The sequence below is a fragment of the Oncorhynchus mykiss genome, chromosome 19, assembly GCF_057628025.1.
Source record: "Oncorhynchus mykiss isolate SJ-2025 chromosome 19, ASM5762802v1, whole genome shotgun sequence".
Taxonomy (NCBI): Eukaryota; Metazoa; Chordata; class Actinopteri; order Salmoniformes; family Salmonidae; genus Oncorhynchus; species Oncorhynchus mykiss.
Window position 1 is genome coordinate 73987150 of NC_143040.1, and position 15813 is coordinate 74002962.

General features: G+C 47.8%; 1 protein-coding gene across 1 annotated transcript in view; it reads left to right on the top strand.

Annotated features, from left to right (window-relative positions):
* The first annotated feature begins 8254 nt into the window (after nucleotides 1-8254).
* The window catches only part of LOC110498306 (ubiquitin-conjugating enzyme E2 D2), a 30479-nt gene continuing 22920 nt past the window's right edge, over nucleotides 8255-15813 (top strand). Inside the window, exon 1 of the mRNA XM_036955409.2 lies at nucleotides 8255-8702. Coding sequence (XP_036811304.1) covers nucleotides 8679-8702 — 24 coding nt within the window. The 5' untranslated portion in view covers nucleotides 8255-8678. The remainder of the gene's footprint in view (nucleotides 8703-15813) is intronic.

Sequence of the window (15813 nt, forward strand, 5' to 3'; positions counted from 1 at the left end):
AACAAGGTCAAATCATGATGTGGGGGGGGAACAAGGTCAAATCATGATGTGGGGGGGGGGAACAAGGTCAAATCATGATGTGGTGGGGGAAACAAGGTCAAATCATGATGTGGGGGGGGGAACAAGGTCAAATCATGATGTGGTGGGGGAAACAAGGTCAAATCGTGGGGGGGGGGGAACAAGGTCAAATCATGATGTGAGGGGGGGGGGGAACAAGGTCAAATCATGATGTGGTGGGGGAAACAAGGTCAAATCATGACGTGGGGGGGGGAACAAGGTCAAATCATGATGTGGTGGGGGAAACAAGGTCAAATCATGATGTGGGGGGGGGGAACAAGGTCAAATCATGATGTGGTGGGGGAAACAAGGTCAAATCATGATGTGGGGGGGGGGGGAACAAGGTCAAATCATGATGTGGGGGGGGGGGGAACAAGGTCAAATCATGATGTGGTGGGGGAAACAAGGTCAAATCATGACGTGGGGGGGGGGAACAAGGTCAAATCATGATGTGGTGGGGGAAACAAGGTCAAATCATGATGTGGTGGGGGAAACAAGGTCAAATCATGATGTGGGGGGGGGAAACAAGGTCAAATCATGATGTGGGGGGGGGGGAACAAGGTCAAATCATGATGTGGGGTGGAAACAAGGTCAAATCATGATGTGGGGTGGAAACAAGGTCAAATCATGATGTGGTGGGGGAAACAAGGTCAAATCATGATGTGGTGGGGGAAACAAGGTCAAATCATGATGTGGGGGGGGGGGGGAACAAGGTCAAATCATGATGTGGGGGGGGGGAACAAGGTCAAATCATGATGTGGTGGGGGAAACAAGGTCAAATCATGATGTGGTGGGGGAAACAAGGTCAAATCATGATGTGGGGGGGGGGGGAACAAGGTCAAATCATGATGTGGGGTGGAAACAAGGTCAAATCATGATGTGGGGTGGAAACAAGGTCAAATCATGATGTGGGGGGGGACAAGGTCAAATCATGATGTGGGGGGAAACAAGGTCAAATCATGATGTGGTGGGGGGGGGGGGGAAACAAGGTCAAATCATGATGTGGTGGGGGGGGGGGAAACAAGGTCAAATCATGATGTGGGGGGGGGGAAACAAGGTCAAATCATGATGTGGGGGGGGGGGGGGGGAACAAGGTCAAATCATGATGTGGGGGGGGGAACAAGGTCAAATCATGATGTGGGGGGGGGGGAAACAAGGTCAAATCATGATGTGGGGGGGGGGGGGGAACAAGGTCAAATCATGATGTGGGGGGGGGGAACAAGGTCAAATCATGATGTGGGAGGGGGGAAACAAGGTCAAATCATGATGTGGTGGGGGGGGGGCAAGGTCAAATCATGGTGTGGGGGGGGGACAAGGTCAAATCATGATGTCAGTGATCTTCAGGTCGTGAAGTCGGAGCTCGAGAAAGACGTCCGAGTTTCTGATTTGGAGTTCTGAGTTGGGTGACCGTTCAAAGAGATTTTTTTCCAGTCAGATCTCGTTTTTTTCCTGAGTTTCCAGTTGTATTCAATGCACTGAAATCGTAAGTCAGAGATTTCCGAGTTCCAAGTTGTTTTGAACACAGCATTTGTCTCAGTGGGAGGGAGACAGCAGCAGATGGTCCACCTCTCACGGTCCCTGCTCTCTCCTTTCCTCCGGTGAGACCGGCCAGAGAGAGGGGACACCCGTCTTCTACCTGATGGTCAACTCTAGTGAGACCGACCAGAGAGAGGGGACACCCGTCTTCCACCTGATGGTCAACTCTAGTGAGACCGACCAGAGAGAGGGGACACCCGTCTTCTACCTGATGGTCAACTCTAGTGAGACCGACCAGAGAGAGGGGACACCCGTCTTCTACCTGATGGCCTTTCCTCCGGTGAGGCCGACCAGAGAGAGGGGACACCCGTCTTCCACCTGATGGTCAACTCTAGTGAGACCGACCAGAGAGAGGGGACACCCGTCTTCTACCTGATGGCCTTTCCTCCGGTGAGACCGGCCAGAGAGAGGGGACACCCGTCTTCTACCTGATGATCAACTCTAGTGAGACCGACCAGAGAGAGGGGACACCCGTCTTCTACCTGATGGTCAACTCTAGTGAGACCGACCAGAGAGAGGGGACACCCGTCTTCTACCTGGTGGCCTTTCCTCCGGTGAGACCGACCAGAGAGAGGGGACACCCGTCTTCTACCTGATGGCCTTTCCTCCGGTGAGACCGGCCAGAGAGAGGGGACACCCGTCTTCCACCTGATGGTCAACTCTAGTGAGACCGACCAGAGAGAGGGGACACCCGTCTTCCACCTGATGGCCTTTCCTCCGGTGAGACCGACCAGAGAGAGGGGACACCCGTCTTCTACCTGATGGCCTTTTCTCCGGTGAGGCCGGCCAGAGAGAGGGGACACCCGTCTTCTACCTGGTGGCCTTTCCTCCGGTGAGACCGACCAGAGAGAGGGGACACCCGTCTTCCACCTGATGGCCTTTCCTCCGGTGAGACCGACCAGAGAGAGGGGACACCCGTCTTCCACCTGATGGCCTTTCCTCCGGTGAGACCGACCAGAGAGAGGGGACACCCGTCTTCCACCTGATGGCCTTTCCTCCGGTGAGACCGGCCAGAGAGAGGGGACACCCGTCTTCCACCTGATGGCCTTTCCTCCGGTGAGACCGACCAGAGAGAGGGGACACCCGTCTTCCACCTGATGGTCAACTCTAGTGAGACCGACCAGAGAGAGGGGACACCCGTCTTCTACCTGATGGTCAACTCTAGTGAGACCGACCAGAGAGAGGGGACACCTGTCTTCTACCTGATGGCCTTTCCTCCGGTGAGACCGACCAGAGAGAGGGGACACCCGTCTTCTACCTGATGGTCAACTCTAGTGAGACCGACCAGAGAGAGGGGACACCCGTCTTCCACCTGATGGTCAACTCTAGTGAGACCGACCAGAGAGAGGGGACACCCGTCTTCTACCTAATGGCCTTTCCTCCGGTGAGGCCGACCAGAGAGAGGGGACACCCGTCTTCCACCTGATGGTCAACTCTAGTGAGACCGACCAGAGAGAGGGGACACCCGTCTTCCACCTGATGGCCTTTCCTCCGGTGAGACCGACCAGAGAGAGGGGACACCCGTCTTCTACCTGATGGCCTTATCTCCGGTGAGGCCGGCCAGAGAGAGGGGACACCCGTCTTCTACCTGGTGGCCTTTCCTCCGGTGAGACCGACCAGAGAGAGGGGACACCCGTCTTCCACCTGATGGCCTTTCCTCCGGTGAGACCGACCAGAGAGAGGGGACACCCGTCTTCCACCTGATGGCCTTTCCTCCGGTGAGACCGACCAGAGAGAGGGGACACCCGTCTTCCACCTGATGGCCTTTCCTCCGGTGAGACCGGCCAGAGAGAGGGGACACCCGTCTTCCACCTGATGGCCTTTCCTCCGGTGAGACCGACCAGAGAGAGGGGACACCCGTCTTCCACCTGATGGCCTTTCCTCCGGTGAGACCGGCCAGAGAGAGGGGACACCCGTCTTCCACCTGATGGCCTTTCCTCCGGTGAGGCCGGCCAGAGAGAGGGGACACCCGTCTTCTACCTGATGGTCAACTCTAGTGAGACCGACCAGAGAGAGGGGACACCCGTCTTCCACCTGATGGTAACTCTAGTGAGACCGACCAGAGAGAGGGGACACCCGTCTTCCACCTGATGGCCTTTCCTCCGGTGAGACCGACCAGAGAGAGGGGACACCCGTCTTCCACCTGATGGCCTTTCCTCCGGTGAGACACCGACCAGAGAGAGGGGACACCCGTCTTCCACCTGATGGTCAACTCCAGTCGCACCTCATCTTCCTCGTGCATTAATTCATGTTGTTCCTATTACCAGAGAAAGTGAAATACTCCTCTATATTAAAATAGACACGACTCGGCTAATCATTCATGGCAGCTGCAGCGTCTGTGGACATTGGGAGAAGCATAGTTTACGTTTTATAATAGTGTTGAATAAAACTGCGTTGACAGTGCTGAATAACAACTTAAACATGAACTCGGTCAGTAAAAACAGCAACTCTCTGCTGTACTCTTTGACAGTTTCTCTCTGGTCATGGTTTTGAAAGTGATGAAATCTCACGTAGGCTTGTATCAAACTTCGCTGTGACCAGCGCCATGGAATCTGTAGGCGCTGTGATTTGAGCTATCCGATTGGCTAGAGCAGTAGGCACACTCGATTTAGCAACAGATAAATAAAATGGGGATGCACACGGCCTTCTGAATCAAGTGCACCTGTCTACCAACAACGCAACACTAATGCACAGGGCCTTCTGAATCAAGTGCACCTGTCTACCAACAACGCAACACTAATGCACAGGGCCTATGGAATCAAGTGCACCTGTCTACCAACAACGCAACACTAATGCACAGGGCCTTCTGAATCAAGTGCACCTGTCTACCAACAACGCAACACTAATGCACAGGGCCTTCTGAATCAAGTGCACCTGTCTACCAACAACGCAACACTAATACACAGGGCCTTCTGAATCAAGTGCACCTGTCTACCAACAACACAACACTAATGCACAGGGCCTTCTGAATCAAGTGCACCTGTCTACCAACAACACAACACTAATACACAGGGCCTATGGAATAAGTGCACCTGTCTACCAACCACACAACACTAATGCACAGGGCCTTTATCGTTGGCTTTTCTACAGAAATGTTTGTTGATCGACTAGGAAGACAAGTTGGCCACCTCTGTTCTAATGGCTACATCCCCGGATGAGCTGCAGCTGTTCTGTGGGTCTCCTGTCAGACGGACAGACACTGACTGGGGGGTGCTGGAGTCTGGTGGACTGTAGACCTCATGAACAGAGAAGAGAATAGGAGAGGTTAAAGGATGAAGACACTGGCTCTCCTGCACCTGACTTCTACACCAGTAGATCACAACTCTCTGCTCTCCTGCACCTGACTTCTCCACCAGTAGATCACAACTCTCTGCTCTCCTGCACCTGACTTCTACACCAGTAGATCACAACTCTCTGGTCTCCTGCACCTGACTTCAACTCCAGTAGATCACAACTCTCTGCTCTCCTGCACCTGACTTCTATACCAGTAGATCACAACTCTCTGGTCTCCTGCACCTGACTTCTACACCAGTAGATCACAACTCTCTGGTCTCCTGCACCTGACTTCAACTCCAGTAGATCACAACTCTCTGCTCTCCTGCACCTGACTTCTACACCAGTAGATCACAACTCTCTGCCCTCCTGCACCTGACTTCTACACCAGTAGATCACAACTCTCTGCTCTCCTGCACCTGACTTCTACACCAGTAGATCACAACTCTCTGCTCTCCTGCACCTGACTTCTACACCAGTAGATCACAAGTCTCTGCTCTCCTGCACCTGACTTCTACACCAGTAGATCACAACTCTCTGCTCTCCTGCACCTGACTTCTACACCAGTAGATCACAACTCTCTGCTCTCCTGCACCTGACTTCTACACCAGAAGATCACAACTCTCTGCTCTCCTGCACCTGACTTCTACACCAGTAGATCACAACTCTCTGCTCTCCTGGACCTGACTTGCAGTTTATCTGGGGTTTATTCACTAGGAACCAAACGGAAGGAAACAGGATGAAACAGGGAGGAACTATCTGAATTTGTCCAATAGAAACTCATGAGAAACTCATTTTACTCATGAGTAACCCTCTAGTGATCGATAGGAGCATGTTTTACTCATGAGTAACCCTCTAGTGATCGATAGGAGCCTGTTTTACTCATGAATAACCCTCTAGTGATCGATAGGAGCCTGTTTTACTCATGAATAACCCTCTAGTGACCGATAGGAGCTTGTTTTACTCATGAATAACCCTCTAGTGATCGATAGGAGCCTGTTTTACTCATGAAAAACCTTCTAGTGATCGATAGGAGCCTGTTTTACTCATGAATAACCCTCTAGTGATCGATAGGAGCCTGTTTTACTCATGAATAACCCTCTAGTGATCGATAGGAGCCTGTTTTACTCATGAGTAACCCTCTAGTGATCGATAGGAGCCTGTTTTACTCATGAGTAACCCTCTAGTGATCGATAGGAGCATGTTTTACTCATGAGTAACCCTCTAGTGATCGATAGGAGCATGTTTTACTCATGAGTAACCCTCTAGTGATCGATAGGAGCCTGTTTTACTCATGAATAACCCTCTAGTGATCGATAGGAGCCTGTTTTACTCATGAATAACCCTCTAGTGACCGATAGGAGCTTGTTTTACTCATGAATAACCCTCTAGTGATCGATAGGAGCCTGTTTTACTCATGAAAAACCTTCTAGTGATCGATAGGAGCCTGTTTTACTCATGAATAACCCTCTAGTGATCGATAGGAGCCTGTTTTACTCATGAATAACCCTCTAGTGATCGATAGGAGCCTGTTTTACTCATGAGTAACCCTCTAGTGATCGATAGGAGCCTGTTTTACTCATGAGTAACCCTCTAGTGATCGATAGGAGCATGTTTTACTCATGAGTAACCCTCTAGTGATCGATAGGAGCCTGTTTTACTCATGAATAACACTCTAGTGATCGACGCTTAACGTCATCCCATCTAGCTATATTAGGAGGTTGACGCTTAACTTCAGCCCATCTAGCTATATTAGGGGGTCGACGCTTAACGTCAGCCCATCTAGCTATATTAGGGGGTTCGACGCTTAACGTTATCCCATCTAGCTATATTAGGGGGTCGACGCCTAACGTCATCCCATCTAGCTATATTAGGGGGTCGACGCTTAACGTCATCCCATCTAGCTATATTAGGGGTTCGACGCTTAACGTCATCCCATCTAGCTATATTAGGGGGTCGACGCTTAACGTCATCCCATCTAGCTATATTAGGGGGTCGACGCTTAACGTCATCCCATCTAGCTATATTAGGGGTTCGACGCTTAACGTCATCCCATCTAGCTATATTAGGGGGTCGACGCTTAACGTCATCCCATCTAGCTATATTAGGGGGTCGACGCCTAACGTCATCCCATCTAGCTATATTAGGGGGTTCGACGCTTAACGTTATCCCATCTAGCTATATTAGGGGTCGACGCCTAACGTCACCCCATCTAGCTATATTAGTGGTCGACGCCTAACGTCAGCCCATCTAGCTTTTTTAGTGGTCGACGCTTAACGTCACCCCATCTAGCTATATTAGGAGGTTGACGCTTAACGTTATCCCATCTAGCTTTTTTAGTGGTCGACGCTTAACGTCACCCCATCTAGCTATATTAGGAGGTTGACGCTTAACGTTATCCCATCTAGCTATATTAGGGGGTTCGACGCTTAACGTCATCCCTTCTAGCTAGATTAGGGGGTCGACGCTTAACGTCATCCCATCTAGCTATATTAGGGGGTTCGACGCTTAACGTTATCCCATCTAGCTATATTAGGGGTCGACGCCTAACGTCACCCCATCTAGCTATATTAGGAGGTTGACGCTTAACGTTATCCCATCTAGCTATATTAGGGGGTTCGACGCTTAACGTCATCCCATCTAGCTATATTAGGGGGTCGACGCTTAACGTCATCCCATCTAGCTATATTAGGTGGTTCGACGCTTAACGTTATCCCATCTAGCTATATTAGGGGGTCGACGCCTAACGTCATCTCATCTAGCTATATTAGGGGGTTCGACGCTTAACGTCACCCCATCTAGCTATATTAGGGGTCGACGCCTAACGTCACCCCATCTAGCTATATTAGTGGTCGACGCCTAACGTCAGCCCATCTAGCTATATTAGGGGGTCGACGCTTAACGTCATCCCATCTAGCTATATTAGGGGTTCGACGCTTAACGTTATCCCATCTAGCTATATTAGGGGTCGACGCCTAACGTCATCCCATCTAGCTATATTAGGGGGTCGACGCCTAACGTCATCCCATCTAGCTATATTAGGGGGTCGACGCCTAACGTCATCCCATCTAGCTATATTAGGAGGTTGACGCTTAACGTTATCCCATCTAGCTATATTAGGGGTTCGACGCTTAACGTCATCCCATCTAGCTATATTAGGGGTTCGACGCTTAACGTCATCCCATCTAGCTATATTAGGGGGTCGACGCCTAACGTCATCTCATCTAGCTATATTAGGGGGTTCGACGCTTAACGTCACCCCATCTAGCTATATTAGGGGTCGACGCCTAACGTCATCTCATCTAGCTATATTAGGGGGTTCGACGCCTAACGTCATCCCATCTAGCTATATTAGGGGGTTCGACGCTTAACGTCACCCCATCTAGCTATATTAGGAGGTTGACGCTTAACGTTATCCCATCTAGCTATATTAGGGGGTTCGACGCCTAACGTCACCCCATCTAGCTATATTAGTGGTCGACGCCTAACGTCAGCCCATCTAGCTTTTTTAGTGGTCGACGCTTAACGTCCACCCATCTAGCTTTATTAGGGGGTCGACGCCTAACGTCACCCCATCTAGCTATATTAGTGGTCGACGCCTAACGTCAGCCCATCTAGCTTTTTTAGTGGTCGACGCTTAACGTCCACCCATCTAGCTTTATTAGGGGGTCGACGCCTAACGTCAGATAACACTGAATTTGTCCTTCCGTCAGGTTATTTACCCTGTTATACAGCGTCAGTTGCCCAGTTGGGGGCAAACTCGGGGAAGATTTGCTTTTTCCAACATTGCTTGTAATTCTCTCGGAGTGAGGATGGCGCTGAAAAGGATCCACAAGGTAACGGGCTCACTAGGTTGCTTTAGTGAAAACCAAAAAAAACGTTCGTTAGCTCGATTGTTGATGTACGTCGTTAGCTATCGCTAGTTAACGTTTTTAATGATGGCTAAAGTTAGCTATAGCTAGCTAACGCCCCGTTCCCATATCCAAATAGTATTTTGTCTTTCCATCTGTACCATCGGTTTGTTGACACTAGACTGGCTAACTCGTTAGGTAGTATGTAGCTACCTAGCTAGTACCATATGTATTACTAGTTATTTGGGTGTCAAACTACTGATTTCAGCACCTAAAGAATAGCCTGTAATTTATACATTATGATTTTTTTTGTTGATACAATCTAGTTAAGGGGACGTCTAGCTAACGTTAAGGGGACGTCTAGCTAACGTTAGGGGGACGTCTAGCTATCGTTAGGGGGACGTCTAGCTATCGTTAGGGGGACGTCTAGCTATCGTTAGGGGGACGTCTAGCTAACGTTAAGGAACGTCTAGCTATCGTTAGGGGGACGTCTAGCTAACGTTAAGGGACGTCTAGCTAACATTAGGGGACGTCTAGCTAACATTAGGGGACGTCTAGCTAATGTTAAGGGACGTCTAGCTAACATTAGGGGAATTTCAGTCGTCGTTGTTGTTGTGCTGCCAGCTAGATGTTAGCTGAACGGTAGATAGCCATCACAACCAGACCTAGTTAACAGTTACCGGTAACGAAACGTTAGTAAAATGTACATGTAAGAGACGGGGTAACTAGCTAGGTGGATAAAACGTTAGCTAGGTGGGTCACTAACAATGTAACTGAATATAAATGTGTGGATCTAATTCATGTACTCTTATCTGAACCTGCTCCTCTATAAGCCACTAGCCAGCGACACATCAGCCGTTTTGATGAGGTTGGGCCATTGATATCCCAATGGAGAGTCCCCTGGGGTGGGTTTGGGGGGGCACATGAATACAGGCATCACTGGTTATCACTCACTGTTACACATCAGCAGGTGTAGTTAACGGTTCATATTTGATTTAAAGTCATTTTAAAACAGTGTTAAAGGGGCTTAAATTAAGTTACATAAATACAACATAGGTAATGCCACACAAACTCCGTGGTCGCTGGTTGTTTGGACGTACTGCGTTGGAGGCGGCTTATGGTAGAGAAATTAACATTAAATGATCAGGTAACAGCTCTGGTGGACATTCCTGGAGACAGCATTCCAGTTGTACGCTCCCTCAACTTGATTGGACTGTAGCATTGTGTGCATTTCATTTTCCCCCAGCTGCAAAGAGCTGCAGTTAGTTCCAGAATCGGTGGCAAGATGTTAGTCCCAAATATTCCCAAAACTAAATGCATTGTATTTAGGACTAAACCCTAATAAACCTCAACAAAATCTTGTTATTGAACAAATTGAGGTGACTAAACTGCTTGGAGTAACCCTGGATTGTAAGCTGTCATGGTCAAAACATATTGATACAACAGTATCAGTATCAGTGTGCTGCTCTGCCTTAATAAATTCCCAGTCTGGCCATCAAACCATCACGGTCACCTAATAATCCCCAGTTTACAATTGGCTCATTCATCCCCCTCCTCTCCCCTGGAACTATTCTCCAGGTCGTTGCTGCAAATGAGATTGTGTTCTCAGTCAATTTACCTGGTAAAATAATGGATAAATAAAAAATAACACTATCAACAAGGCGGGTCCTACAGGCCCTAGTTTTGTCGCACCTAGGCTACTGTTCAGTCGTGTGGTCAGGTGCCACAAAGAGGGACTTAAGAAAATTGCAATTGCCTCAGGACAGCACAGCTGGCCCTTAAAAGTACACAGATAGCTAACATGAATAATATGCATGTCAATCTCTCCTGGCTCAAAGTAGAAGAGATTGACGTCATCACTACTTTTTTTTTTTGTAAGAAGTGTTGACAAGCTGAATGCACAGAGCTGTCTGTTTTTAAAATGCTAGCATACAGCTCAAGACACCCATGCATACCCCACGAGACATGCTATCAGAGATCTCTTCACAGTCCCCAAGCTAGAACAGACTATGGGAGGCGCACAGTACTACATAGAGCCATGGTTACATGGAATTCTATTCCACAGTACTACATAGAGCCATGACTACATGGAATTATATTCCACAGTACTACATAGAACCATGGCTACATGGAATTCTATTCCACAGTACTACATAGAACCATGGCTACATGGAATTATATTCCACAGTACTACATAGAACCATGGCTACATGGAATTCTATTCCACAGTACTACATAGAGCCATGGCTACATGGAATTCTATTCCACAGTACTACATAGAGCCATGACTACATGGAATTCTATTCCACAGTACTACATAGAGCCATGGCTACATGGAATTCTATTCCACAGTACTACATAGAACCATGACTACATGGAATTATATTCCACAGTACTACATAGAGCCATGGCTACATGGAATTCTATTCCACAGTACTACATAGAACCATGACTACATGGAATTCTATTCCACAGTACTACATAGAGCCATGGCTACATGGAATTCTATTCCACAGTACTACATAGAACCATGGCTACATGGAATTCTATTCCACAGTACTACATAGAACCATGGCTACATGGAATTCTATTCCACAGTACTACATAGAACCATGGCTACATGGAATTCTATTCCACAGTACTACATAGAACCATGGCTACATGGAATTCTATTCCACAGTACTACATAGAACCATGGCTACATGGAATTCTATTCCACAGTACTACATAGAACCATGGCTACATGGAATTCTATTCCACAGTACTACATAGAACCATGGCTACATGGAATTCTATTCCACAGTACTACATATAACCATGGTTACATGGAATTCTATTCCACAGTACTACATATAACCATGGCTACATGGAATTCTATTCCACATCAAAATATATAAAAAACTGGTATAAATGCACCTTATGGAACAGCTGTGACTGTGAAGAGACCCACACACACAGGTACATACATACGCATACATTGTAGTATTGTTATATGGTGGTATTATACATGTTGTATTGTAGATATGTAGTGGTGTAATAATGTCATCTGATCTTTTGTTTTATGTGTAATGTAAGTGCTCTACCGTGTTTGGAACCCAGGAAGAGTAGCTGATGTCTTGGCAGGAACTAATGGGGATCCATAATAAACCCCAGGAAGAGTAGCTGCTGCCTTGCAGGAACTAATGGGGATCCATAATAAACCCCAGGAAGAGTAGCTGCTGCCATGGCAGGAACTAATGGGGATCCATAATAAACCCCAGGAAGAGTAGCTGCTGTCTTGGCAGGACCTAATGGGGATCCATAATAAACCCCAGGAAGAGTAGCTGCTGCCATGGCAGGAACTAATGGGGATCCATAATAAACCCCAGGAAGAGTAGCTGCCTTGGCAGGAACTAATGGTGATCCATAATAAACCGCAGGAAGAGTAGCTGCTGCCTTGGCAGGAACTAATGGGGATCCATAATAAACCCCAGGAAGAGTAGCTGCTGCCTTGGCAGGAACTAATGGGGATCCATAATAAACCCCAGGAAGAGTAGCTGCTGCCTTGGCAGGAACTAATGGGGATCCATAATAAACCCCAGGAAGAGTAGCTGCTGCCATGGCAGGAACTAATGGGGATCCATAATAAACCCCAGGAAGAGTAGCTGCTGTCTTGGCAGGAACTAATGGGGATCCATAATAAACCCCAGGAAGAGTAGCTGCTGTCTTGGCAGGAACTAATGGGGATCCATAATAAACCACAGGAAGAGTAGCTGCTGTCTTTGCAGGAACTAATGGGGATCCATAATAAACCCCCAGGAAGAGTAGCTGCTGTCTTGGCAGGAACTAATGGGGATCCATAATAAACCCCAGGAAGAGTAGCTGCTTTTTTGGCACTAACTAATGGGGATCCATAATAAACCCCAGGAAGAGTAGCTGCTGCCTTGGCAGGAACTAATGGGGATCCATAATAAACCCCAGGAAGAGTAGCTGCTGTCTTGGCAGGAACTAATGGGGATCCATAATAAACCACAGGAAGAGTAGCTGCTGTCTTGGCAGGAACTAATGGGGATCCATAATAAACCCCAGGAAGAGTAGCTGCTGCCTTGGCAGGAACTAATGGGGATCCATAATAAACCCCAGGAAGAGTAGCTGCTGCCTTGGCAGGAACTTACGGGGATAAGTTCCTGCCAATGAAGTTAGTGCTAATAAATGCAAATTGTCATGCTGAGACAGGAAACGGCCTTCACCAAACTGTTCCCACAATGCTGTAGCGTTAAGATGTCCCTTCATTGTAACTAAAGTGTCAAGCCCGCATCTGCCAAACTCAGATTCATCCTTTCGACTGCCAGGTGGTGAAGTGTGATTCATCACTCCAGAGAACACGTTTCCACTGCTCCAGAGTCCAATGGCAGCAAGCTTTTACAACCCTTCAACAGTGTAGGTACAGCAATAGGTTGTCTTGGATGGCCATGACTAGACTGCAGTGTAGGTACAGCAATAGGTTGTCTTGGATGGCCATGACTAGACTGCAGTGTAGGTACAGCAATAGGTTGTCTTGGATGGCCATGACTAGACTGCAGTGTAGGTACAGCAATAGGTTGTCTTGGATGGCCATGACTAGACTGCAGTGTAGGTACAGCAATAGTTGTCTAGGATGGCCATGACTACAGTATGTAAACATTATTAATAGGGGCAGCAGGTAACCTAGTGGTTAGAGCTTTGGGCCAGTAACCGAAAGGTTGGTGGATCGAATCTCCGAGCTGACAAGGTAAAAATCTGTCTTTCTGCCCCTGAACAAGGCAGTTTAACCCACTGTTCCCCGGTAGGCCGTCATTTTAAATACGAATTTGTTCTTAACTGACTTGCCTAGTTAAATGAAGGTTACATTTTTTTATTTATTAACAGAGCTGTCCCCAACTAAAACATTTTGGTAGACCAATGACCAAATGTTCTTTAGAACAATTGATTGGTCATAATTTTCTATCATGTATTTTTCCATATTTACACGCATCCTATGTGTTTTAATCCAATCAACTATATGCACTGAGGTTGTCTGATGCTTTAAGCACACTGTTTGATTAAATAATTAAGACACACAAATGACTAGAGGGAGTCTGACCCGCAATTGATTTGATTGGGCCTGTGGGTCTGGCTCAGACTTGCTGCACCATGTTAAAAAGGACTGCTAGTGACCAGCACCCATTGTCTCCGTCTCTCCTCCCTGCTGCAGCGACCACCACATTAACACTTGGATGTTATCGCGCTGAAGCTGCAACATACCTTTTCAGTCAGAAATGGCTGTAATTATCATCCTGAAATCCCTCATTTGTTTAGGAAAAACATTCCGTCAACCCCGACTCTCTTCACGTGTAACGTATGCGTCACATGCCCGTGATCAATAGGGCCTGACCTATAGCCTATCATAATCGTATCAATACATTTGTTATAACAAACTCTGAACATCGTAACATTTTGTTACCTTACAGATTGGTTAAATTGTTTGCGACATGTTGTGGTCGGTGCTCACGGAATCAGTAGGCTATTAAACAAACACTCAAAACAGAAGCAGGTTCTGTCATCTTTCATACAGAGCTTTCAGAAAGCAGTCAGACCCCTTTGGGCTTTTCCCCATTTTGTTACCTTACATTCTTATTCTAAAATGGATTGTGTCAAGGCACAGATCTGTTGAAGGCACAGACAGACGAATGGATTGTGTCAAGGCACAGATCTGTTGAAGGCAGAGTCAGACAAATGGATTGTGTCAAGGCACAGCTCTGTTGAAGGCAGAGTCTGACAAATGGATTCTGACAAATTGTCAGACGGTTCTGTCTGCTACCGCACGGCAAGTGGTACCGCAACGCCAAGTCGAGGTCCTGCTGCTACTCGCTGTTTATTATCTATGCATGGTCACTTTATCCCTACCGTCATGTACATATTGGCTCAACTAATAGTCTCCACATTGACTCTGTACCGGTACCCCCTGTATATAGCCTCCACATTGACTCTGTACCGGTACCCCCTGTATATAGCCTCCACATTGACTCTGTACCGGTACCCCCTGTATATAGCCTCCATATTGACTCTGTACTGTAATAACCTGTATATAGCCTCCACATTGACTCTGTACCGGTACCCCCTGTATATAGCCTCCACATTGACTCTGTACCGGTACCCCCCTGTATATAGTCTCCACATTGACCCTGTACCAGTACCCCCTGTATATAGCCTCCACATTGACTCTGTACCAGTAGCCCCTGTATATAGCCTCCACATTGACTCTGTACCGGTACCCCCTGTATATAGCATCCACATTGACTCTGTACCGGTACCCCCTGTATATAGCCTCCACATTGACCCTGTACCGGTACCCCCTGTATATAGCCTCCATATTGACTCTGTACTGTAATAACCTGTATATAGCCTCCACATTGACTCTGTACCAGTACCCCCCTGTATATAGTCTCCACATTGACCCTGTACCGGTACCCCCTGTATATAGCCTCCACATTGACTCTGTACCGGTACCCCCTGTATATAGTCTCCACATTGACTCTGTACCGGTATCCCCTGTATATAGCCTCCACATTGACTCTGTACTGGTACCCCCTGTATATAGCCTCCACATTGACTCTGTACCGTAACACCATGTATATAGCCTCCACATTGACTCTGTACCGTAACACCATGTATATAGCCTCCACATTGACTCTGTACCGTAACACCATGTATATAGCCTCCACATTGACTCAGTACCGGTACCCCCTGTATATAGCCTCCACATTGACTCTGTACCGTAACATCCTGTATATAGCCTCCACATTGACTCTGTACCGGTACCCCCTGTATATAGCCTCCACATTGACTCTGTACCAGTACCTCCTGTATATAGTCTCCACATTGACTCTGTACCGGTACCCCCTGTATATAGCCTCCACATTGACTCCGTACCGGTACCCCCTGTATATAGCCTCCACATTGACTCTGTACCAGTATCCCCTGTATATAGACTCCACATTGACTCTGTACCGTAACACCCTGTATATAGCCTCCACATTGACTCTGTACCGGTACCCCCTGTATATAGCCTCCACATTGACTCTGTACCAGTACCCCC